This window comes from Saxophila tyrrhenica (genome assembly GCF_035928015.1).
Source record: "Saxophila tyrrhenica strain CCFEE 5935 chromosome Unknown scaffold_8, whole genome shotgun sequence".
Lineage (NCBI taxonomy): Eukaryota > Fungi > Ascomycota > Dothideomycetes > Mycosphaerellales > Extremaceae > Saxophila > Saxophila tyrrhenica.
The window spans coordinates 178,060-199,197 of NW_027041740.1; the positions used below are offsets into that span (position 1 = coordinate 178,060).

At 54.5% G+C, this 21,138-nt stretch overlaps 10 protein-coding genes across 10 annotated transcripts; 7 read left to right on the forward strand and 3 right to left on the reverse strand.

The window, feature by feature from the left end:
• Positions 1-878: 878 nt before the first annotated feature.
• On the forward strand, positions 879-3,041 carry SKY1 (serine/threonine protein kinase, CMGC; the record flags this gene model as incomplete). The annotated part of the gene is made up of 4 exons (XM_064802619.1): positions 879-1,063; positions 1,221-2,240; positions 2,296-2,545; positions 2,598-3,041. 4 exons carry the CDS (start codon positions 879-881, stop codon positions 3,039-3,041), a joined length of 1,899 nt encoding a protein of 632 aa, XP_064658744.1.
• Positions 3,042-4,097: 1,056 nt separating this feature from the next.
• Positions 4,098-5,139, forward strand: ERG25 (C-4 sterol methyl oxidase; the record flags this gene model as incomplete). Its single annotated transcript, XM_064802620.1, has 2 exons — positions 4,098-4,418; positions 4,492-5,139. 2 exons carry the CDS (start codon positions 4,098-4,100, stop codon positions 5,137-5,139), a joined length of 969 nt encoding a protein of 322 aa, XP_064658745.1.
• A 456-nt stretch (positions 5,140-5,595) lies between these two features.
• Positions 5,596-7,596, forward strand: NCA2 (Nuclear control of ATPase protein 2; the record flags this gene model as incomplete). The annotated part of the gene is made up of 1 exon (XM_064802621.1): positions 5,596-7,596. The coding sequence occupies one exon, from the start codon at positions 5,596-5,598 to the stop codon at positions 7,594-7,596; it is 2,001 nt and encodes a 666-aa protein (XP_064658746.1).
• Positions 7,597-8,121: 525 nt separating this feature from the next.
• SEC4 (GTP-binding protein) lies at positions 8,122-8,937 on the forward strand (the record flags this gene model as incomplete). Its single annotated transcript, XM_064802622.1, has 3 exons — positions 8,122-8,151; positions 8,286-8,553; positions 8,612-8,937. 3 exons carry the CDS (start codon positions 8,122-8,124, stop codon positions 8,935-8,937), a joined length of 624 nt encoding a protein of 207 aa, XP_064658747.1.
• Positions 8,938-9,476: 539 nt separating this feature from the next.
• Positions 9,477-11,222, reverse strand: LTR77_005377 (uncharacterized protein; the record flags this gene model as incomplete). Its single annotated transcript, XM_064802623.1, has 2 exons — positions 9,477-10,329; positions 10,972-11,222. The coding sequence occupies 2 exons, from the start codon at positions 11,220-11,222 to the stop codon at positions 9,477-9,479; spliced, it is 1,104 nt and encodes a 367-aa protein (XP_064658748.1).
• A 1,255-nt stretch (positions 11,223-12,477) lies between these two features.
• On the forward strand, positions 12,478-13,418 carry LTR77_005378 (uncharacterized protein; the record flags this gene model as incomplete). Its single annotated transcript, XM_064802624.1, has 2 exons — positions 12,478-12,531; positions 12,597-13,418. The coding sequence occupies 2 exons, from the start codon at positions 12,478-12,480 to the stop codon at positions 13,416-13,418; spliced, it is 876 nt and encodes a 291-aa protein (XP_064658749.1).
• Positions 13,419-14,346: 928 nt separating this feature from the next.
• LTR77_005379 (uncharacterized protein) lies at positions 14,347-15,134 on the forward strand (the record flags this gene model as incomplete). Its single annotated transcript, XM_064802625.1, has 2 exons — positions 14,347-14,436; positions 14,487-15,134. 2 exons carry the CDS (start codon positions 14,347-14,349, stop codon positions 15,132-15,134), a joined length of 738 nt encoding a protein of 245 aa, XP_064658750.1.
• Positions 15,135-15,170: 36 nt separating this feature from the next.
• Positions 15,171-16,067, forward strand: LTR77_005380 (uncharacterized protein; the record flags this gene model as incomplete). The annotated part of the gene is made up of 2 exons (XM_064802626.1): positions 15,171-15,703; positions 15,770-16,067. The coding sequence occupies 2 exons, from the start codon at positions 15,171-15,173 to the stop codon at positions 16,065-16,067; spliced, it is 831 nt and encodes a 276-aa protein (XP_064658751.1).
• Positions 16,068-16,250: 183 nt separating this feature from the next.
• Positions 16,251-17,993, reverse strand: LTR77_005381 (uncharacterized protein; the record flags this gene model as incomplete). Its single annotated transcript, XM_064802627.1, has 7 exons — positions 16,251-16,339; positions 16,390-16,429; positions 16,485-17,020; positions 17,109-17,211; positions 17,286-17,314; positions 17,335-17,505; positions 17,552-17,993. 7 exons carry the CDS (start codon positions 17,991-17,993, stop codon positions 16,251-16,253), a joined length of 1,410 nt encoding a protein of 469 aa, XP_064658752.1.
• Positions 17,994-19,013: 1,020 nt separating this feature from the next.
• Positions 19,014-20,975, reverse strand: LTR77_005382 (uncharacterized protein; the record flags this gene model as incomplete). The annotated part of the gene is made up of 1 exon (XM_064802628.1): positions 19,014-20,975. One exon carries the CDS (start codon positions 20,973-20,975, stop codon positions 19,014-19,016), a length of 1,962 nt encoding a protein of 653 aa, XP_064658753.1.
• Between the last annotated feature and the right edge of the window lie 163 nt (positions 20,976-21,138).

Genomic DNA, 21,138 nt, shown 5'->3' on the forward strand with positions numbered 1-21,138 from the left:
ACAATCGACTGGAAGTGTGGGCGCACACCGGTACCCCTTGATGACCGGTGAAGCCGCCGACGGAGAGCCAGGGGACCCGAGAGCATGGCAAGAGCAGCAAGTATGTACAGCAGATGCATCGGAGGAGGCACGACATGTAGCATAGCACCCACGGCGTCAGCGATAGGGCATATGTAGCATAGGATTAGCATGAAAGCACGGGTCCAGGCTGGGAGGATGAAGGCCAGGCCGTTGTACCTGCATGTCTTGTGCCTGATGAGCGGGAAGAGGCTGCATGACCGCTCCACGTGTGCTCCGCCCGTGTGCCAACATGTCTCGATGGCGAGACCAAGTAGTTGTCGCACTGCCCTGTTCCGGGAGGTGGTAACGCCATCTATCTCATCCTCCATCCATCCCCGCCCCGCCCTGCTTCGAAGCCCTCCCGACGATCTACAGCCGATCTCGTGGTCCATTTGCCGTGCTGAGGAGTGTCTTTCACTTGCGATCATCTGGACGGTCAGAAGTACCATATACCGTACTTCTCGACCTCACCCTGTTCTACACGTGATTGTGGGAGCGATAGAGACTCGTGCTTGTCAGCTTGTGAGAGCGAGCAACATCGCCCGTCCGAGCGTCTCTCGGGACCAGCCCACCAGTTGGAGCAGCAGCCACCTCCCATGAACACGCACAGCTACTGCGCTGCCAGCAAACCACGTCGCACCCTCTGATACGACGACTAATCACCGACCCCATCCACCGCATGCTCGCCACCGCCGAGCACCCCAGCCCGCCGCCGTCGCACCGCCCACAATCCATGCGCCCTCCACCGCTCCGCGGGTAGCTCCGATTGTGAAAATCCCGCTGCATCCCACCCCATCTCCTCCCCTCTCCCTCCCAAGATGAACGGCAGTGAAGGGATCAAAAAAGCCGCCATCAACAAAGCCAAGCAGGTCGCCGGCACCGCCTCGTCCTCCAACGGAAGCAGCAACAGCACCAGCAACAATGGCAAGAAGCGCAGGAAGCAGGATCTGAAGCCCATCATCACCACCGAACAGCAGCAGGTCGCCGGCGGGAACCCTTACAGGTGAGTGATGAGTCGTGTGGCGGGAGTGAACACGTGCATGTCTGGTGAGACGAGTGCGGTTGTACGGGAGAAGCATTTTATTTGCTAGCGATACCTGTTCCTCTTCGCTACAAACTTTGAACCCCTCGTCGATCTCACTGACGCGCTTATCATCCAGTGCGCAATCCCAGCAATCACCTCTCAACCACCAAAAAGCGGCCTACGGCCACGATCTCCACGACTCACCCTCGGCATCAGAGTCCTCCGGCGACGAGGGCACCGAAAACACGGCGGACGAGGAGGATAGCGAAGACTACTGCAAGGGTGGTTACCACCCTGTGCAAGTAGGCGAGCAGTACAAAGATGGCAAGTACACCATCGTGCGCAAGCTGGGCTGGGGCCACTTCTCCACCGTCTGGCTGTCCAAGGACAACACCACCGGCAAGCATGTCGCGCTTAAAGTGGTGAGGTCCGCTGCTCATTATACGGAGACGGCGCTTGATGAGATCAAGTTGCTGAATAAGGTGGTCGAGGCGAACAAGGACCACCCGGGCAGGGCGCATGTTGTCAGTTTGTTGGATTCGTTCAATCACAAGGGGCCGCACGGGATGCATGTCTGCATGGTGTTCGAGGTGTTGGGAGAGAATTTGTTGGGCTTGATCAAACGCTGGCACCATCGAGGCATACCCATGCCGCTGGTGAAGCAGATCACGAAACAGGTGCTTCTTGGACTGGACTACCTACACCGGGAATGCGGCATCATCCACACCGATCTCAAACCCGAGAACGTGCTCATCGAGATTGGTGACGTCGAGCAGATCGTCAAAACTTACGTCAAAGAAGAGGAGAGGGAGAAGGACGACCACAGGAATGGCAGGAGGAGGAGAAGAACTCTGATCACCGGCAGCCAACCTCTACCCAGCCCTCTCAACGCATCCTTCTCATCGAGCGACCTCACAAACTTCCCCGGCAGCACGCAGAGCTTGAACAAGATTGTGAGCGAGAACAGCAGCAGGCCGAACAGCAAGCCCATTAGCGGAGAGTCGCCTAGTGCTTCGAAGGATGGCGCAGAGATGAGCGGTGCAGCTGGGACTATGTCGCCACCACCTTCTAGGTCGATGCTAGAGAGTCTAGGCATCAAGCCGGGCTCATCAGATGGAGGCAGTGTCGAGCCTCAGAAGGAGCGCGAGAAGACTGCGTAAGTTCGGATATCCATTCTGATGTAAGATGACGCCGTTGTGACTGATTTGCAGATTCAGAGATATCCTCGCCAACAACGTCTCGGACATGGATCTCGGCAAGACGACGCACGTCCAGCCGAAGGAGATTGAGAAGGGCGATGGCATCGAGCAGATTTCCGTCAAGATTGCGGATCTGGGGAATGCGTGTTGGGTGGGACACCACTTTACGAATGACATTCAGACACGACAGTACCGATCGCCCGAGGTGATACTTGGTGCGAAGTGGGGTGCGAGTACGGATGTTTGGAGTATGGCGTGCATGGTACGTTCAACTATTTCATAGTGCTGGGAGACGTTGTATTAACGAATCGCAGGTCTTCGAGTTGATAACAGGCGACTACCTCTTCGACCCGCAATCGGGCACCAAATACGGCAAAGACGACGACCACATCGCACAGATCATCGAGCTCCTCGGCACCTTTCCCAAAACCCTCTGCATATCAGGCAAATGGTCGCAGGAAATCTTCAACCGCAAGGGCGAGCTGCGCAACATCCACCGCCTGCGGCACTGGGCGCTGCCGGACGTGCTGCGGGAGAAGTACCATTTCAGCGTGGAGGAGGCGAAGAAGATTGCGGATTTCCTGCTGCCCATGCTGGAGCTGCTGCCGATTGAGCGGGCGAATGCGGGGGGCATGGCGAATCATGCTTTTATGCATGAGACTAAGGGGATGGATGCGGTCAAGTTGGATATCGCGGTGGGTAGTAAGGGGGAGGGGATCGAGGGGTGGAGTACGGAGATTAAGAAGGGGTCGCGGTAGTGCTGCGTGTTGGCGCGGCGGCGGGGGGTTGTGGAGTCCGGGGCGGTGATTCGGTGGTGGTGGAGGATTTTGATGGGGACGAAGAGGCGGCGAGGGAGCAGTATGGAGGAGAAGGAAGTGCAGGTCTGGGTCTAGGGCCAGGGCCAGGGCCAGGGCAGCGGCAGCAGCAGCCGCGGTTTGATGTGGCTACGTTACGAATGGGCGGGATTCATGTATAGTGCATGGCGATCCGATGACTTTTTGGGATGGGTGAGGGATGGATCGGGGGGGTTTTACGGTACACACAGGTTTTTTTGATGTCTGTTCAGTCACTCATTGACTCTCTTGTTTTTGCATATGATATCCGTAGCGGGATGAATGGCGTACAGTATAGTACAGTACCTACCTAGTACTGGCGTAATCCTTTCTATATGAGCGTGTGACGGGTTGTTTGGGTGTGTGTTTGAGCACATTAGGTATTCGGGTACAGTAGAAGGTGGTACGGATCCTGTGGTTACTCTTCATTCCATTGTCAATGTAAAGTCAGAGAGTCTTGTTCAAAATGCTTCATCGCGTCGGAAGGATTGTTGTTGAGCATTTTGATCGACTATCAGTGGGGCTGCTCATTGACATGCACCCGACTATTCTATGTTATCATCGCTATCCACCGCTATCCAACATCTCACTCGGTGTGTGTTAGGCACGATATTCAGTCGTGTTTGACCTGCTGTGGGCTTCGTGAAAAAGTGGCGTGATGTCCAGATTATGGAATATGAATGGTGAATGCAGAAGTGTCGAAAGAGGGTGAGGCTCAGCACGTGAAAAAGAATGGAGCTCAGGGCAAGTTTGAGAAGAGGCTGTGATTGGCTCGGCAGCCTTCACGCCGGCATCTGGCCCTGAAATGATCGACGCAGATGGTTCGATTTTACAAGAGCAGTCGCCATCGCTTGGCCCAAGGGAATAAAGAACATCTTCATGCCGTGACCGCCCATACCTAATTTTCCTCACCACCTTCCTCTCCCAAGATCCTCCCCTGAGCTGTGTCACCTCCACATCTCCACTTAGACACATTCGAAGATGGCGACGACCGTGTCAATGGGTTCGCTCTTCACGAACCCCTCCTACAACATGGGCTTCAACACTTCAGCGCTCGCCTCTCACATGCTGCCGCACACCACCGACACCTACTGGAATGCCTTCGGCGAGATTTCGAAACAGAACATCCAGCTCAATTACTTCGAAAGACTATGGGCGGCGTGGTATGCGTTCATGGGCAACGATGTGCTTGCCACGGGCATCATGAGCTTCGTCATGCATGAGGTGGTGTATTTTGGGCGGAGTCTGCCGTGGATGATTATCGATCGGATACCTGCGTTCAACAAGTACAAGATCCAGAATGTAAGTGTCCTGGCGCAGAGCAGGCGCATGCCTCCAGCGAAAGTGGTCGACGCTGACATCCATCCTCTTTCAGCAAAAGATCCCCTCCGCGAAAGAGCAATGGGACTGCGCGAAACTAGTCCTCATCTCCCACTTCACCGTTGAGCTCCCGCAGATCTGGTTCTTCCACCCCATGGCGCAGTACGTCGGCATGTCCACCTCCGTCCCCTTTCCCTCGATCTGGAGCATGGCATACCAGATCGCCATCTTCTTCGTGCTGGAAGACACATGGCATTACTGGATGCACCGCGCGCTGCACTGGGGTCCGCTGTACAAGAACATCCACAAGATCCACCACCAATACTCCGCTCCCTTCGGTCTGGCTGCAGAATACGCCTCGCCGATTGAAGTCATGATCCTCGGACTCGGGACGGTGTTCTCACCACTGCTGTACTGCGCCATCACGAAGGACATGCACATCTTGACCATGTACATCTGGATCATGCTCCGCTTATTCCAAGCTATTGACGCGCACTCCGGGTACGAGTTCCCCTGGAGCCTGCACCATTTCCTGCCTTTCTGGGCCGGTGCCGACCACCACGACGTGCATCACGAGAAGTTCATCGGGAACTACTCGAGTTCGTTCCGGTGGTGGGATCTTGCGCTGGATACCGAGAACAGCCCTGAGGCCATGAAGAGGCGGCGGGAGCAGAGGTTGGCGAAGGCGCGAAAGGCGCAGTGAGGTGGACGAGCGTGATGATGTTGTTTTTTGAATGCGTAGAGCAGGTTTTGCTTTGGTTCTTCTAGAGGCTCGCAAGAGCTATGGGTGGGTTATGCATTGCTTGTGGTGTTTGGGTAGAGTGGCTGCGAAGCCTGGTGGTTGGGAGCATAGTGTTGCATAGTTTAGCCGTTAGAAGGCGATACTATCAAAAGATATTGATCCTACGTCCCGATATATCTCACAGTATGTGGTGTCTGCCTGGAAGGAGTGCTGGCGGTGGTGGAATTGCTTGTTTTCATCTGATCCGCGCCACGTCATAATGCAAGCTTCCAACATTTGAGAGCTCTATCACACCACACCACCCCCCGCTTGTCGCTCTTCTGCTGTAGCACCCCTGCTGTGCTTAGACACAAACGATGGCTCGATCGACGCAAGGGTAGACATCTCGGTCGATTTGCAAGGGCTGTTCAAGAAACAATGTCCTCCGTCCTGGACCAAATCCGGCGCATCGACGCCCAGCTCGACCATCTCCAGCTGTCCAACCTCTCCGCAACCTCACGACTCTCCACTTCCTCAACAGGCGAAGAACATGGACTCAAACCTCCCCCTCGCACCCTCGCGCTCCAAATCGCCATCCGCAGTCTCTCCCCCAGCAGTTCGGACGCTCGAGCACTGCTTCGACCAGATCAGATCCAGAGCTTCCTCTCCATCCTCTCGAAACAGTCCGATGTCACGCAAGCGATAGGCGAGGGGGCCAGCGCGAGTGCATACGATACCGAGCTCGAATGGCTGCTCACCTCCAAAGCCACGGCGCAGGTTTATGGGATCTGTCTGACTAGTATCCTCGACACGGCCGTGTGGCTGGCGAACGATATATACTACTGGGACGAAGTCCTCTCTTCACGACGGTACACGGCGCTCTATAGCCTGCAAATCTCGCCTCTACGTCTCTACGACTGGGGCAGCGGGGTCTGGACCGAAGTCAAAGCGAAAGGAGGCCAGTTCAGTTTCGCAGGCGCAAGACAGGATGCCCAGGACACGGTCACGCAGAGCTGGAAGGAGTTTTACGGCTTGGTGAGGCAGGTGGTAAGGGAACGGAGCGTGGAGCAGATTCATAAGAGTATGGTGAGTCCGGTGACGAGGATCAGGGGTCAGATCAGGAAGAAGCAGAAGGCGTTGCGGAGGATACGGATGTTGAATGCGAATGCGCTTGGGGTGTTGTTGGGCGAGGGACTGGCGAATGAGAGCGTGCATGGGGAAGGGCTGGCGACGCCGGCTGGGGAGGAGGAGGTGCAGCAGAAGTGGAAGACGGCGGTAGCGAGGAATGTGGGTTTGATGGAGGCGGTGTTGGTGAAGGTTAATGATGAGGAGACGGAGGTGGAGAAGTTTGATGCTGCGATTGCTGAGTTGACGGATGATGATCCGTTGTTCGCGGCGGAGGTCGAGGGCGAGGGGCTGTTGGCACAGCCTCAAGCGGTGGCAGAACGGCTGTCGAGGGTGCTCACGTTCGCATTACCGCAGTACACGAACTCGACGCAACGACTACTCCAACAGCACGGCAAGCCCTCCCGCCTCATCCGCTACTGGCTTCCCATCACCCTCGGCATCCTCTCCTCCAGCACCATCCTCCGCATCCTCCTCAACCGCAAAGCCGAAATCATCCAATGGGTGCAAGACTTCGGCGCTACCATCGTCGACTTCTGGACCAACTGGGTCGTCGAGCCCACCCGGAAGGTGATCAAGACCATCCGCCATGATGAAGGGAGCGAAGTGAGCATCATGTCCAAGCGCAGCCTGGAAGGCGACCGCGCGAGCTTGGAGCGCATGGTTGTTGATTTCGCGATCGATAACCCAGGTACTGCGGATGCGAATAGTTCTGGCTCCCTTAGTGATGCTGAGATCCTGGACATTAGGACGAAAGTCCGGGAAGGTGATCTCACGCCCGTGCTGAAGGCTTACGAGAAAGACTTGACGAAACCTTTCATGGGCACCGTCCGCGGCAACCTCATCCGCGCACTACTGATTCAGATCCAAAAGACGAAGGTCGATGTTGAGGTCGCGATGGGCGGTATCGACTCCCTGCTCAAGTCGCAGGAACTCGTGTTTGGTTTCGTGGGTCTCACGCCGGGGATCCTCGTCACTTACTTCGTCGCACAATCTCTGCGCAGCTCTTTGACGGAGAAGAAGGGCGCGAAGGCTGCGCGAAAGCAAGGGCTGATGCTAAGGCAGTTGAGGAACATCGACCGCATCCTGACCGAGAGCCAGGCAACGGAGTTCGGAGAGCTGTACTACCGCGACCAGGGCTTGTTGCTGTGCGAAGTACATGGACTGCGAGAGGTGGCGGGGAGAGTAATGCCCAAGAGCGTGTGGAGGGAATTTGAAGTCGAGGTGGGCGTGTTGGGAGATGTGAGGAGTGGGGTCGAGAGGCAGAAGAGGGTGGCGGAGAGGGTGAGGTGGGCTTATGGGCGGTGGTTGTAGGGGTATATGCATGCTTGTGAGCGCGAGGGTGATGGGTATAGCGTGGCGTTTTTGGAGAGCATGGTTGTATCTTCTTCACTTTGAGAGGTTGTCGTTGATCGCAGCTTCATACTCGATTCATATGCTAGTCTATACGTGCTATCTATCACGTGTTCCACCGCTCTAGCCCATCTTGGCAGCCAGCAACGGCATCTGCTACCGCCGCCGCCGCCGACCTCATGTCGTACTTCCTCGTCAGTTCCAAGCCACGACCACGACAACCATCTTTCCAATCCCACACGACTCGTCGCATGCTGTCTCGAGCGCAAGCAGCTGTCTCACCTCCGCTCTTTGTGCGCCTCCCGCGCCCCCGGCTGCTCGCTCCTCCGACCCCAGAACTGACAACCAAGATTTGAGATACACCGCAAACAAAGCGATTTCCCTCGACAAGGCACCTCGGGCGGCTCGCGCGAATAGCGGGACTTTGCGAGCGAGGAGAAGAGTGTTGAGCGCGAGAAGGGTATACCGCTGCTGCCAGCCGCGATCATGGGATCTAATCGCAATTACGACTACCTTGTACGTTTTCCCTGTTCTATGGTGCATGATGCGCGTGATGCTGTATACCGCACAAACCCCTTTCCTACAGGGACATGCATATGGCACAGCACATATCATTCCACCCCTCACTAACGCACTCCATGATCCACCAGATCAAACTCCTCCTCATAGGCGACTCAGGCGTGGGTAAATCCTGCTGCCTGCTACGCTTCAGCGAAGACTCCTTCACGCCCTCCTTCATCACCACCATCGGCATCGACTTCAAGATCCGGACGATTGAGTTGGATGGCAAGCGCGTGAAGCTGCAGATATGGGATACCGCGGGCCAGGAGCGCTTCCGGACGATCACGACGGCGTATTATCGCGGCGCGATGGGGATATTGTTGGTGTATGATGTTACGGATGAGAAGAGCTTTAACAGTGGGTCCTTGTCAATATTGTTCAGGATACGGTCGGAATGCTAATGAGATGGGGACAGACATCCGAACATGGTTCTCCAACGTCGAACAACACGCCACCGAAGGCGTCAACAAGATCCTCATCGGCAACAAATGCGACTGGGAAGAGAAGCGCGCGGTTTCCACTGAGCAAGGCCAAGCGCTCGCCGACGAGCTCGGCATCCCCTTCATGGAGGTCTCGGCCAAGAGCAACATCAACGTCGAAAAGGCCTTTTTCAGCCTCGCGAGCGATATCAAGAAACGCATCGTCGACACGCAACAACCGCAGGCGCAGCAGCAACAGAGCGGTGTGCAAGTCGGCCAGGGCGGTGGAGTGGCTGGCGGATTAGGCAAGAACTGTTGTTAAAGTTGGTGGACGGTGAGATTGGTCTGGTTTGGACAGAGTTGGTATCACTGCTCGCTACGGCTGAACGTGGGGCAGAGTGCATATATTGACGACAAGGTAGAGCCTTTTCTTTTTTCTTTGCGCTGGGCGTAGGGCGTTTGATGCGGTCGGTCGTTTTGGGGCTGGGCTTGGCATAGCGGTTGCAGAGCTTTACTTTAGAGGAGGTATTGTACAGCTGGCGAGAGGTCACGATACTCAAATCATTACTGTGCAACTGCCACTTTCAACCCATAAGACGTATCCGAGGTGAGTAGGTGAGGTGAGGCCCAATGCTGACTTGTGCTGGAATCGCTGGAGAACGTTCCAGACGCACTTGCTACGTGGCCGTGCGGATGCCACTACTCTGATGTTGTTGAGTAGAACACATGGGTCCCAGACAACTCTCTATCCCCGAACCACCTCCACATATCACCAGCCAACAGCTTCGGCGTCTGCCACGCGGCAAAGTGCCCTCCTGTGGCATGCACGTACCTCGCCTTCACATTGCCCTGTCTTCGCGCTCAGTCCAACGACTCACCGTACCAGATGTCGTGCGGGAACTCTGAAACCGCGACAGGTTGCCGCACATATGGTGGTCTGCCTTCGACTAAGCCTCTGAAAGCACCCTCCGCGAGCATTTCCTTGTACATCCTCAGCCCACCATACGGGCCTTGGATCGTATACATCAGACTCCAGGTGACAATCTCCCGAGGCGTCCAGGTCGAGATGGTAGGATCGATTGCGATGCGCATGAGGTTGTAGATCCACATCGCAAAGCCCAGCGGGGAGTCGGTGAGCGCGTAGGCGAGGGTGAGTGGGCTCATCTCTTGCACGATGCGGTAGCCGGATTCTTGGGTGATGTAGGCGGTGATGTGCTTGATGTAGGCTGTCTCTTCAGGGGATGTGTGGTTGTTGCGGTATCGTTCGTTGTCTGAGGGTGTTGGCGGGACGACCCAGAAGTTGGAGAGGCCGGATACGAGGTTGTCCGGAAACCGTGTTGCTTGGTAACGGAAGATGGTGCCGGCAAAGTCGCCGCCCTGGTAGACGTACTTGGTGTAGTTGAGTTTGAGCATGAGGGCGTTGAAGGCCTGGCTAGCTTCTCTCGGGCCAAAGCCGTCGTTCACGGGTGCGGGCGAGAAGCCGAAGCCGGGTATAGACGGTGCCACGACGTGGAAAGCTGGGAGAGATGATTTGGGCGGGTGAGTGAGCAGGTCGATGATGTTCTCGACTTCGAGGAAGGAGCCTGGCCAGCCGTGCAAGAAGAGGAGGGGAATGGCGTCTTGCCGGTCGGAGCGATGGTGGACGAAGTGCAATGGGACGGCGAGTGAGTCGTTCGCCGTCTGGGTGTCGATGAGGCCGGTGAACTGGTGTAGCCTGGGAAGCTTCTGTTAGCATTGATGGTAGTCTAGGAGTTATGAACACTTGCCTTTTATTGATGTCAGCCTGCGTAGCAGTCCAATCATACTCATTCATTCAGTAGTCCTGAACCATTGACGGTTCTACAACGGAAGGCCCATCTTCGCCCGAATGACGGAGCCCTTCCTCCGGTGTCGGTAGTCTGGAGTCGTTGACACGCTGGCGAAGGCCCTCGATTAACGCTATGTCAACATCAATGTCAAAGGGTTTTGGGGTGCGTTCGAATGAAGCGCGGACATTGGGAAGGAGCGAGCTGCATTGCACTGCTTTGTAAAGCATGCACAACGTGAGATTTCGCGTTAGCACGTTGATGTTGATGGGATGATACTTGCTGCACAGATGCCTGGAGAATAGATCATCCTAACAATCAACGTGTCTCCAGAAAAGGCCACACTGAATTTCCAGTGCGGTGCCGTGATTACAACGTACCGCCGCCCGCGAACTTCTAGCCGTGAGGAGCATTGAGCCGGCTGCAGGATGACAGTCCGGATCATCACGCAGAGGCGGCCCTGGAGATGATGAATAGTAGACTCACTAATCGTGCTGTGCGTGATCACGGCACCTGAAGTGAGTGCTGGTTCGATGGCCGGGAACCCTTACCATCTGCTTTGGTCGGTCTCCAAGATGAAGGCACCAAAAAAGGGTACATTACAGATCAATGGAGGGTTGACGAGATAAGTCTTCACCCCAAGTTGCTCTCCCAGAGTAATCAGATGAACGTCCACCTTTCTCGTAATCCACGCATCTGCGTTGGCCTTCTCAAAGTCGAACACGGCATCAGTGTCCTTCAGCACTTCAATACTCTCGTGTCCCGTAACACGGCTATCGCCAAAGTTCGAGGTTCCCGACATCTTGTCAAGCAACAGTTAGCGTGGATGCACGTTGCGAAAGAGATGGATATGCCTCTTACGTGGATGTAGTGGACGTCACGACCTGTCTCCGCTCTGCGAGACCCCAATCCTTCTACCAAAGCTCCGCACGATGGCAGATCCATGGCTGAGGCACAACTGATGACAACTGAACGTAGCATCGGTTAGCGGATTGATATGAACATGCAGACCAGCGTTCTTTACCATCGTGTTCGCTTGCGGCTCTCTTAATGACCTCTAGATCCTGCAGGCCCTCGAAATGAATGGGCGTGGCACCCAAGCCTTTCACAGCATCACGAGCTTCGATCGAGCGCACCAGAGCAAACACTTCGATTGTCCCTTTGCTGGAGAGAATCCGCGAGAGCACAGCACCTCCACTAGACATTGTCAGACACGCTGGTGATCCATTGAAGGTTAGGCTGCTTGGTACATGTAGCCCGATGCACCTGTGAGGAGCACTTTTGTCGCTGTCATCTCCAACAAATGGTCAAGTCAGGTCGTCCGATTATGGTGGTGATGGTGATGCGTCCCCCATCTCGAGAACGCCATGGCACGCATGGCTGTATGAAAATATATGTTCGTCGACATCGTGGAACTGGATACGCTGTTGTCCATTTGCTGTTTGTAATTGGGGCTGTGCAGGACTGTCAACAATGGAAGGTGTGATGAGTCGTTGTGTCACGTCTCCCGAGGCCTCTCACTTCAATTTCACCGACCGCAGCATTGACCACCTCCTTAATCCAACCCCATACAACCGTATACCATCCTTCCTGCTTCCACACATACATCCTGGCGGTTTTGTGATCACACTAGCGGTCAATCAACCGTTGAGTCGGACGATGGGATGGCTGACATGACATTGCTGTTCCTAGCCCATCGACCGACTGATTAGTGATTCCAGCACCATGATCTCTCTCAACGCCTACATCCTGCATCTTCGACACCAAGAAAGACTTGATCTTTGCTCAGCTGACAGCGCTTTGCGACACCGTGTTCCATCAGCTCAAGCCAGCGTGCGCATGCAGCGCACGGGAATGTCCAATCCTTCGGATACCACAGCTGCTACGATCACCCTCCTGCTTATGGTCCTTGTACTGATCATCAGCCGCGTTAATGTCATCTGGGTAGGGCTGATGAGTACCGTCTCATTGCATACGCTCAAAAGGAAGTGCTGAAATGCTTTCTTCTGTCCGCATCCTCTGCTCTTTTCTTCTTACTCAAGAATAAACCATTAATTATGGGCGAATCGGTCGCCCGTTCGCAGTCTGCAAAGCCTAGTCGACGCTTGGGGGTAGGTGGAATAATGGTCTCACAGCAAGGTTCCATGAGGCATAGCGTAACTGACCAACGGTATAGATTCTCATTGATAGCTTCAAGCTTAGCACCTGGATATGCGTCTCGATAGTCGGCTATAGCGCGATCTCATGGCTCTTGCCTAGGTTGCAATCTATTCTCCTTTGGGTGCCGACAATTCTGCTTGCCTGGGCCTCCCTGGACGCTCTTTTAATGCATGCAGGCCTCAGGCGGAACATCTGGATGGAAGGGGTGCAGAAAGGAGTCACAAACGCTGTTAGTGGTGGTAAAATTGTCTCTGCAAGCGGTCCCGATGGCCAAATTGTCGTGTTCCTGGTCGGCGCTCAAGTCAACCATGCGCTCGGAATATTCTCGCCGGGTGTTGCTCGGTTTGTGGCGTACTTTGACGACATAGCATCAAACCTCGAGCAGCGGCGCGAGGAGTTCGGCATGCTTGGGGCTTCGTCCTGGATCGCCGATAAGGAGAGATCAGCAAGCAACGACATGCTCTACATATACTACTTTCGCACCATCAAGGGAGTCAACAAGTTTGCACAGGATGCTAGCCACGCCAATGGCTGGAATTGGTATAACAAGTTCTCGAAGCAGCACAAGCATATCGCTCTGCGGCACGAGCTGTATCATGTTCCAGCCGGACATTGGTCCAACGTCTTCCTCAACTCACACCGCACACTGATCGGAGCGACCACCTACAAGGATGAGAGTCTAGGCGAATGGACGACGATGTTGAGATCTGCCAATACAAAGCGGCTTCGGACGCTGTGGGGGAGGATGGGCGAAGGGTCTGAGTCGTTGCGATCAGGTGGACTCTCGCACTGTGTCCGGCGTGCCTGCCTGCGACCACGGCCGAAGAAGCGAGTATAGGGATATCAGGCCGGATTGGATGGGAGGATAGGCGCGAGGGGTGGAACCGTTGCAGATATTCTCCATGTCAGGCTGCTTCTGAGACAGCATGGGTTCTTCATGGACGGTACATCGCCATTGCTACCTTGAGAAGAGATAACGTCCTTAGTAGACCATGAGTCAACCATACGAGAATTCGCAACCACTGTAATTTGTCCTCATCTAACCTTCTCGCGCTTGTTGGCCGTAGTTCTCCATTACGTCCGTAATCAAACGCTCTCGACTTCGGCGAAGGTAGTCACTTCGGCGACGATGACTTGCAGGCGAGCAACATACGATTTCCCACAAGGCAGGTGTCATCTCCGTTGATTCCGATGAATCTGTGTTACAGAAATAATACATTGGACAGGGCAATGTCTGCGAAGGGGAGGAGAGGGTCCATGTCGAAGTATGGGTTGTGTTCGAAGTCACGAAGCCAAAATTATTCGTGGTCACAGTTCCTCTGCTGTGCAGAAGTAATGCAAAGGGTGCACCGGCATCGACAAGAATAATTCCAGGAAGACGGGAAGTTCATCAGACGATTACTCACTCCCCGCTATATGAGCGTCTGCAACTATCGATCTTAATCTTGCAAGCGCTGTATCTAAACCCGAATACGGTGTATCAGCAATATTGCCTCGGGCAAAGGTCACCAGTCTAATCAGTTTGCAGGCATCACTAAGGCATATCAATGATGCCGACGCCTTGCAGTAGGCATTGCTCAGCATGAGGCCCACAGTAGGCGCTCCGAACATGGACAGATGACCATCCACATTGATCGCACTTTCTTGTTATAAACCAGTACTTCGCCGTCTGATTCACCAGTTCGATAGCATCTGATGTACTTATGACTGGAGCAACCTTCGATACCGCAGGATCTTGAGACCCAGCATCGACAATCAACAGCAAGATGCAATCGCTCCTCCAAATTAGACGCATCAGGCATCACGTTCGCAAGCAGACGCAAGCCACTGCTTCCGTCACTCGAGCGCCGCAAAAGGTACGCAGGCCACTGTTGCGATGAACATGCTGTCGATGACTCGTTCACAGGAGAAGATCCCAACATCCAATGAGCCAGCATCCGTTGGCCACCCAGCACTGCACACCACCGTCAGTAAAGAGCTCGACAACACCTCGGAAGACAAAAGTTTCCAGGTTGGCTTTGGAGACCCAAACGATCCAATCGACCCTCAGAACTGGCCTTCATGGATGAAGTTTGGGACCAACATCATGACAGCTAGCGTGGCCTGCATCGCCGGCTTCGCTTCGTCCATCGACTCGCCCCTGATTTCGCAAGCCGCTGCAGAATTCCGTGTCAGCGAAGAGGCAGAATCATTGGCGACAGTATTATTTCTCGTCGGGTTCGGTGTAGGAGCACCGTTCGCGAGCCCTCTCTCCGAGACATTCGGGAGGAACCCCATCTATATCGGCACATTGGCATTGTTCTGCTGCTGGATTCTCGGCTCAGCATTGAGTCCCAACTTTGGAGCTCAGCTGGTCTTCAGGTTCCTCGCAGGCTTCTTCGGCTCTACCGCATTCACCACTGCGGGAGGTACGCTCGGAGACGTATTCAGCCACGAAATGCGTAGCAAGATCTTCCCTTGGTTCGGCGCTGTCGCATTATTTGGACCGATGATTGCACCCGTGGTTGGCGGCTATGTCGGCGAGTCTGTGATGGACTGGAGATGGGCAGATTAGATCACAGCCTGCATCGCCGGCGGGCTGATGACCACAATGATACTCTTCCTGCCTGAGACTTATGGTCCCACGATCCTCGGTTGGAAAGCATCGGCTTTGCGTAGGAGCACCAGGGATTCTCGATACCGTGGTCCATTGGAGTCAGCAACAGCCACGTCCTTTGGCCGAAAGTTGTATGAAGCCCTTCAGCGGCCGACATCGATCTTGGTCACGGAGCCAATCGTCATGGTCCTCACGGCTTACCTGACCTTCGTCTACATCGTCTCCTTCAGCTTTTTCACTGGAGCGCCATTCATCTTCACTGGGTCTTACGGCTTCGATCAAGGGAGTGCCTACCTGATGTTCGTCAGCATGGTCATTGGCCGGTGGGTATACGCCGTGTGTACTCCTCTGTACGGCATCTTGATCGGCCGCGAGTACAAGAAAGCAGCTGCAGAGGGCAAAGCGCATGCTGAGCCAGAGGCCATGCTGTGGTGGGCGATGATAGCGGCTCCGATTCTGCCGACCTGCTTGTTCCGGCTGGCGTGGTCCGATTTTCCTTCTGTCTCATACTGGAGTCCGATTGTTGCGTGAGTCGTACCATCCTCGAGATCGAACATGAAGTGATGTCGTCCTTGCTGACAAACGCCATACAGCTGCGCGTTCTTCGGTTTCAGCCTGCTGTCGGTCTTCCTATCAATTTATGTGTATCTCATCCAGGCGTTCACGCGGTACGCTGCGTCCGCGCTGGTGGCGGTGACACTAGTGAGATATACCCTCGGCGGCTGTATGGTCATTGTCGCTATGCCCACGTACAGAAATCTCGGAGATCATCACGCAACGACGATACTGGCAGCTGTTGCAGCATCTTTCACACCGGTACCGTTCCTGCTGTACTTCAAAGGCCAAAGCATTAGAGGTGCCAGCAGGAGGATCGGTAAGTCGCAAGTATAAGAACGAGAGTTACTGAGAATGCTACCGGAGACTCTGAGATGCGGAAAGTCCGCGAGAATTCGCCATGACCACGAGGTGGACGATGTTGAAGGCTGCTTGAGCTGCGTCGTAATGTTAGTATAGGTGGGGTTTCATGCCTTCGTTCAAGCCGAAGGCTGCTTTTGGCTCTCATATCTCTCGGATCTACTTCTCCTGATACAAGTCGAAGGCGTTCTTGTACTCGAAGAAGGAAGCCTTGTAGTATCGTGGCAGCTTCGGATCGGTGAAGTTCACTAAAAATGTCAGCTCTGTAGCATCTACGAATGGTCATCTGAATACTCACCGTACTGCATCCCGAACTTGACCGCAAACCCAGAAGCCCACTGCGAGCTCGTCAGTTACTCATCCTCCAATGACACTGGAAGAGATCCAACAAACCTCAAAGTTGTCATACAATGACCACGCTAAGCAGCCAACAACGTTGACACCCTCACTCATAGCAATCAAGATCGCTCGCATGTAGTCGTGGTAGTAACTCATCCGGATGGGATCGTAGAGGATGTCCTGCAGCAGGGTCTTCTGCGCCTCGAACGGTTCCGCAAAGCCGAATTCGGTCACCGCGAGTGGCAGGTTGCCAGCCGGATCTGCCCACGTGTCTTTGAGGTAATGCAGGAACTGCGGGACCCAGTCGGTGGCTTTGTGCAGCCACGGCGCAAGCGGGTCAGCTGCGGGTCCGATGAGCCACCCATCTTCGTAGGTGTACTGAGTAGCAGCGCAGGAAGGGTATGCGGCGTTCGAAGAGTCGTTAATGCATGCATCTATGCCACCCGGGGGAGCGAAGTAGAACTGGGATGTGTAGGCGTCGTGAGCGTAGATGTCGGCAGAGCCTCTGATCGATCGCTTTTCAGAGGCGGTGAAGGGGCGCAGGAAGGTGGAAACGTATTGCTTGACACTGGAAGGATAGTCGCCGGTGACTTGGAGCACGGCGGGATGTTGTCAGCAGACGTCTCGCAAGTTTCAGTGAATGCTAAAGGAGTTGCTCCTGCCGCCAGACAGACTTACGATAGATGGGGTCAGAGAACCAGCCCTCGTTGAAATCCCAGGCCCGCTGCACTGCTCTGGCATCCTCAGTGGAATTGGTAAGTGGGATCTTGTAGCCGCCGTTCTATACTGAGGTCAGCTTCCGAAATCTCCTTAATAGCAGGAGTTCATTTCCAAGGTTCTCAACACACTGCATACAACATTAGTATCACCATCATCAACAAAGCCTGTCGGGACAATAACGTACCATTCTTGTATGAGATCATAGAATCCGGCATCATGCTCTTGCCAAGGTGGTACGCCTTCGAATGAGCCAACAGCACGCTCTGCCCACAGTAGAATTGTTGGCGAACGTCCGGGATGTCGATCGTCTTGTAGTAATGTGCAGGGAACGGGTATTGCTGACAGAAGACGATCGCTGTGCACGTCAGTACGCTGAAACGAAAAAGCAATAGTAAACTCACGCTCGTTGACTGTGAACCAATGCTTGACCCTGTCGCCGAATCGTCCATAAGCGATGCGGGCGTATTCGACAAAATCATTAACGATGTCCTCAGAGAGCCAGCCTAAGGAAAATTCGTTAGCTGATGTCTCCGACGACGAACCAGAAGGCCTTGTGATGGTATTCTCCGTATGACAGAGAACGTAGAGCAGGGAATGGAATTCAAACAAGAGGTACTTGCCTCCGTATGTATCTTGCAAAACAAGCGGCGTGTCCCAATGATATAGCGTCGCCATCGGTATGACATTGTACTCGATGCAGGTATCGATCAGATCATTGTAGTGCGCAATTGCCTCTTCGTTGACGGCGCCTCGGCCGAACGGCAGGATCCGACTCCAGGACAATGTGAACGAGTAAGATCTGACGCCCAGTGCCGCAATCCTGGCAATGTCGTCTTTGTACATGTAATAGTTGTTGTTGGTTACGTCAGCTGTGTTGTTGTCCGCGATGAGGCCAGTCCTGTGGCTGTAGACGTCCCAGACGGAGGGTCTGGAAGGACCAGAGGGTTAGCGAAAGTCTCAGACACGGTAGAGTTTTGGCCATTAGTCTGTTACCCTCTTCCGCCGTCTTTGGCTGCACCCTCAATTTGGTAGGCAGCGCCAGCAACTCCCCACCTGCTTTGTGTTAGCACTTATGCTAAGAGCGATTATGAGTCGTGGTATACCAGAAGTCCTTAGGAAACGACCACGACTCATTCTTCGCCTCGACAGGCTGCTGTGGCCCCGTCGGAAAAGCCGGGTAGTACAGCGGCGGAGGAGGAACCAGAGAGCTGGACGGTACAGACGTCGCTGATATGGTCGTGGTATAATACGCCTCTGACACTGGTCCAACCAAGAGATCCCACAGGTCCTGCACGTTTAGTACGAACGGCGAGGCGAACGCCGTTGGATTCTGAGTTCGAGTTCCATTCACCGTAGCGGATGGAGCGATGGATTGAGTGACATTTTGAGCTGCACTTGTGGCAGCGAGGCCGAGAAGAACTGGTGTTGTGTGCCTCATGGTGCGCGGTGGTACGAGATTGAAGAAGAGAAGGAGAAGAGAAGCGGAAGCCGACCTACCTATACCCACACCTCGCAAGTAATGCGAACGTTGTCGGTGGGGAAGTTGTAAGCATTCGGGAGTGAGGTCATGGCAATGCAGAACAGAGCTTAGTTGTGCAGCTGAATTCCTACCTACGTCGTGGTGGAGTGTCTGCATGATTGTGCGGGGTTGGTGATGCCTTAAGGTAGTTTCTCCACCAAAGGGCGAAATGCAAATGCTGGCCAGTCGTAAGCTCATCGTAACACCTGAGAGTGAATAGAGCGGAGAGACTAAGAGTCTGAAAGGGTATCAAACGTTCTCACATGAGGCTCAAATAGCAATACATATCCAGAAATCACCAGTAGATTGGCCGTTCGTGGTCGTGAAGACATGACTCGTGCAGTTCATTCGTAATACACAGGTCGTTCCGCCGGACGCTCTGCACTTCGTGGCAAGCGTGTAGAAGGTCCGACACCGAGGACGCTCGCATCACCGAGGAAGTCGTTCGGAAGGCCGGGCTCGCCATCGTTTTGACCTCCTGATCTCGGTGGTCGTCTTCGTCCAGAGGCTCGTTCGCCTCTCCGCCCCATGTTGGCATCCCCGAAAGCATTCATCACTACATTCGCGGCATTCTGAACAAAGTCGTCGTTCAGAAAGTGTCGAGCAGCATTACCCAGACCCCATGCTTCCTGTTCACCGCGTCGGCGCGGGCGAAGCTCATCCTCGGGCTCCATCAAAGATGCCAGCTGCAGTCGACGAGCCAAGTCAGCGTCGAGACGCTCTTGTCGCCGTCGTTCATCCATCTCGCGCTGATATGTCACCTCTGGCAATGGCCCATTCCGGGGTCGATCACGAGGTGGACGAGGTGGTAAGGGCTCACCTGCCGCCGCAAAGACCCGCCGATACATGACCTGCACCGGCTCGGGTATTCTCATATCGTTCAGCCGGTCTGGATTTGGCAGGCTGCTGTAGTTGAACCACGGACAGTTGCATGACTTCCACTTCAATCCACACACAATGCAGAACTCGGCCATGCATCGACACGTCATGTGATTGCAGCCTTCCTTCCTCTCTACCATTGCGTTGCAGCTGTAGCAGCGCTGCCAGCCCTCTTTCTTCGCTTGCTCGATGATCTCTGCGATTTCAGGATCCTTGGGGCAGTCGCTTGATTTGTGCATCTTGTTGTTGCAAAGCGCACATACTTCTGTCTTACACTTCGGACAGGTAGCGAATTTGCGTCCTCGAGATGTGTGAATGTGGGAAGGCTTGATCCAGTGGCCGCATCTAGGCTTTGGGCAGTACAGTCGGTTCTTTGTGTGGTATTCCTGAAACTTGCGATTCCACATGGTCTTGAACTTGATGTCGAACAGCTTGTCAACGTGATTCAGGGGTATGTGCTGGTCAGTACAGCACTTTGGAGGCATATGCGCTGGATCCTTGACCGACAGTTCGAACAGTCTCTTCAGGCAATCGTGGCACATGCGATGGTCGCAAGCCAATTTGGCAGACTTGTTCGAAGGGACATCGTCAGACCCGCACGTCAAGCACTCCACCAGGCGAGGAGCTTGCAGGACGGATGTGGTTGAGTGTCGACGAAAGACAGAACCAAGCAGCGTTGGCTCTGGTCGGGTTGCTTTCCGCGATGAGGGGGCTGATTTTCCGCTTTCATATGACTCGGCTATCTCCTCGAGCCGTTTATCGATTGCCTTCTCCACCCTGACAGACGTTGTGCTGCTGCGCTTAAGCGATGGACGAGCATACGCAGAGTTGCGCCGCCGCTGTGAAGTGCTTTGCGATCCCACTTGTGAGATGCTGTCATTCGGCATTACCAACTCATCGAGACGATCGGCGGCGCTGCCGACGCTGCGACGCTTCGAGGAGCTGTGGTGATGCTTTGCGCTCGGACGTTTACATCTGCTGGCTTCATTCCCTTCACTACCACCTTCCTCGTCGATACGCTCAAGCTCTGGAGGCGACGGCCCGTAGACATATTCAGCCGTCCTATCGCGCGGTTCGCTCTCCTCCCTACTAGCCTTACTGGAGCGCGACGTCGAGCTACTCCCGTGCTCCTTGCGCTTGTGCCTCGCATCGCCTATCGATGCGCTCTTTCCTTTCAAAGAAGCGGCGGACCTTGGCTTAGCCTTCGGCTTTGCCGCTTCGTTGATCCTTCTTCGTTCGAGTGGAGTGGCAGCGTAGTATGCCAGCCTTCTCTTGCGGAGTTCATCCTCGTCGGGGGTGTTCTTGGGCTCGTCTGTCGCATCCACTCGTCTCTTGGGACGTTCCACGCTGCTCGAGCCACCATAATGCGGTCGTCTACTCTTGGTTGCATGCCTGCTGCGACTGCCCCAGAAGCTGCTCGTCACCATCGCGATGCAGCGAAGTGTGTGAGAAGTTCAAGGCTGTCAAGCCATGCCAGCACTTATACAGCCCTCGAGATCAGCCTTGCGTTTCCGGCTAACCGATTCGGCTCTAGCTTGATTTAATGCCGACCACGGAGCATTTTTCTGAACCGCATTGCATGGGAGACTC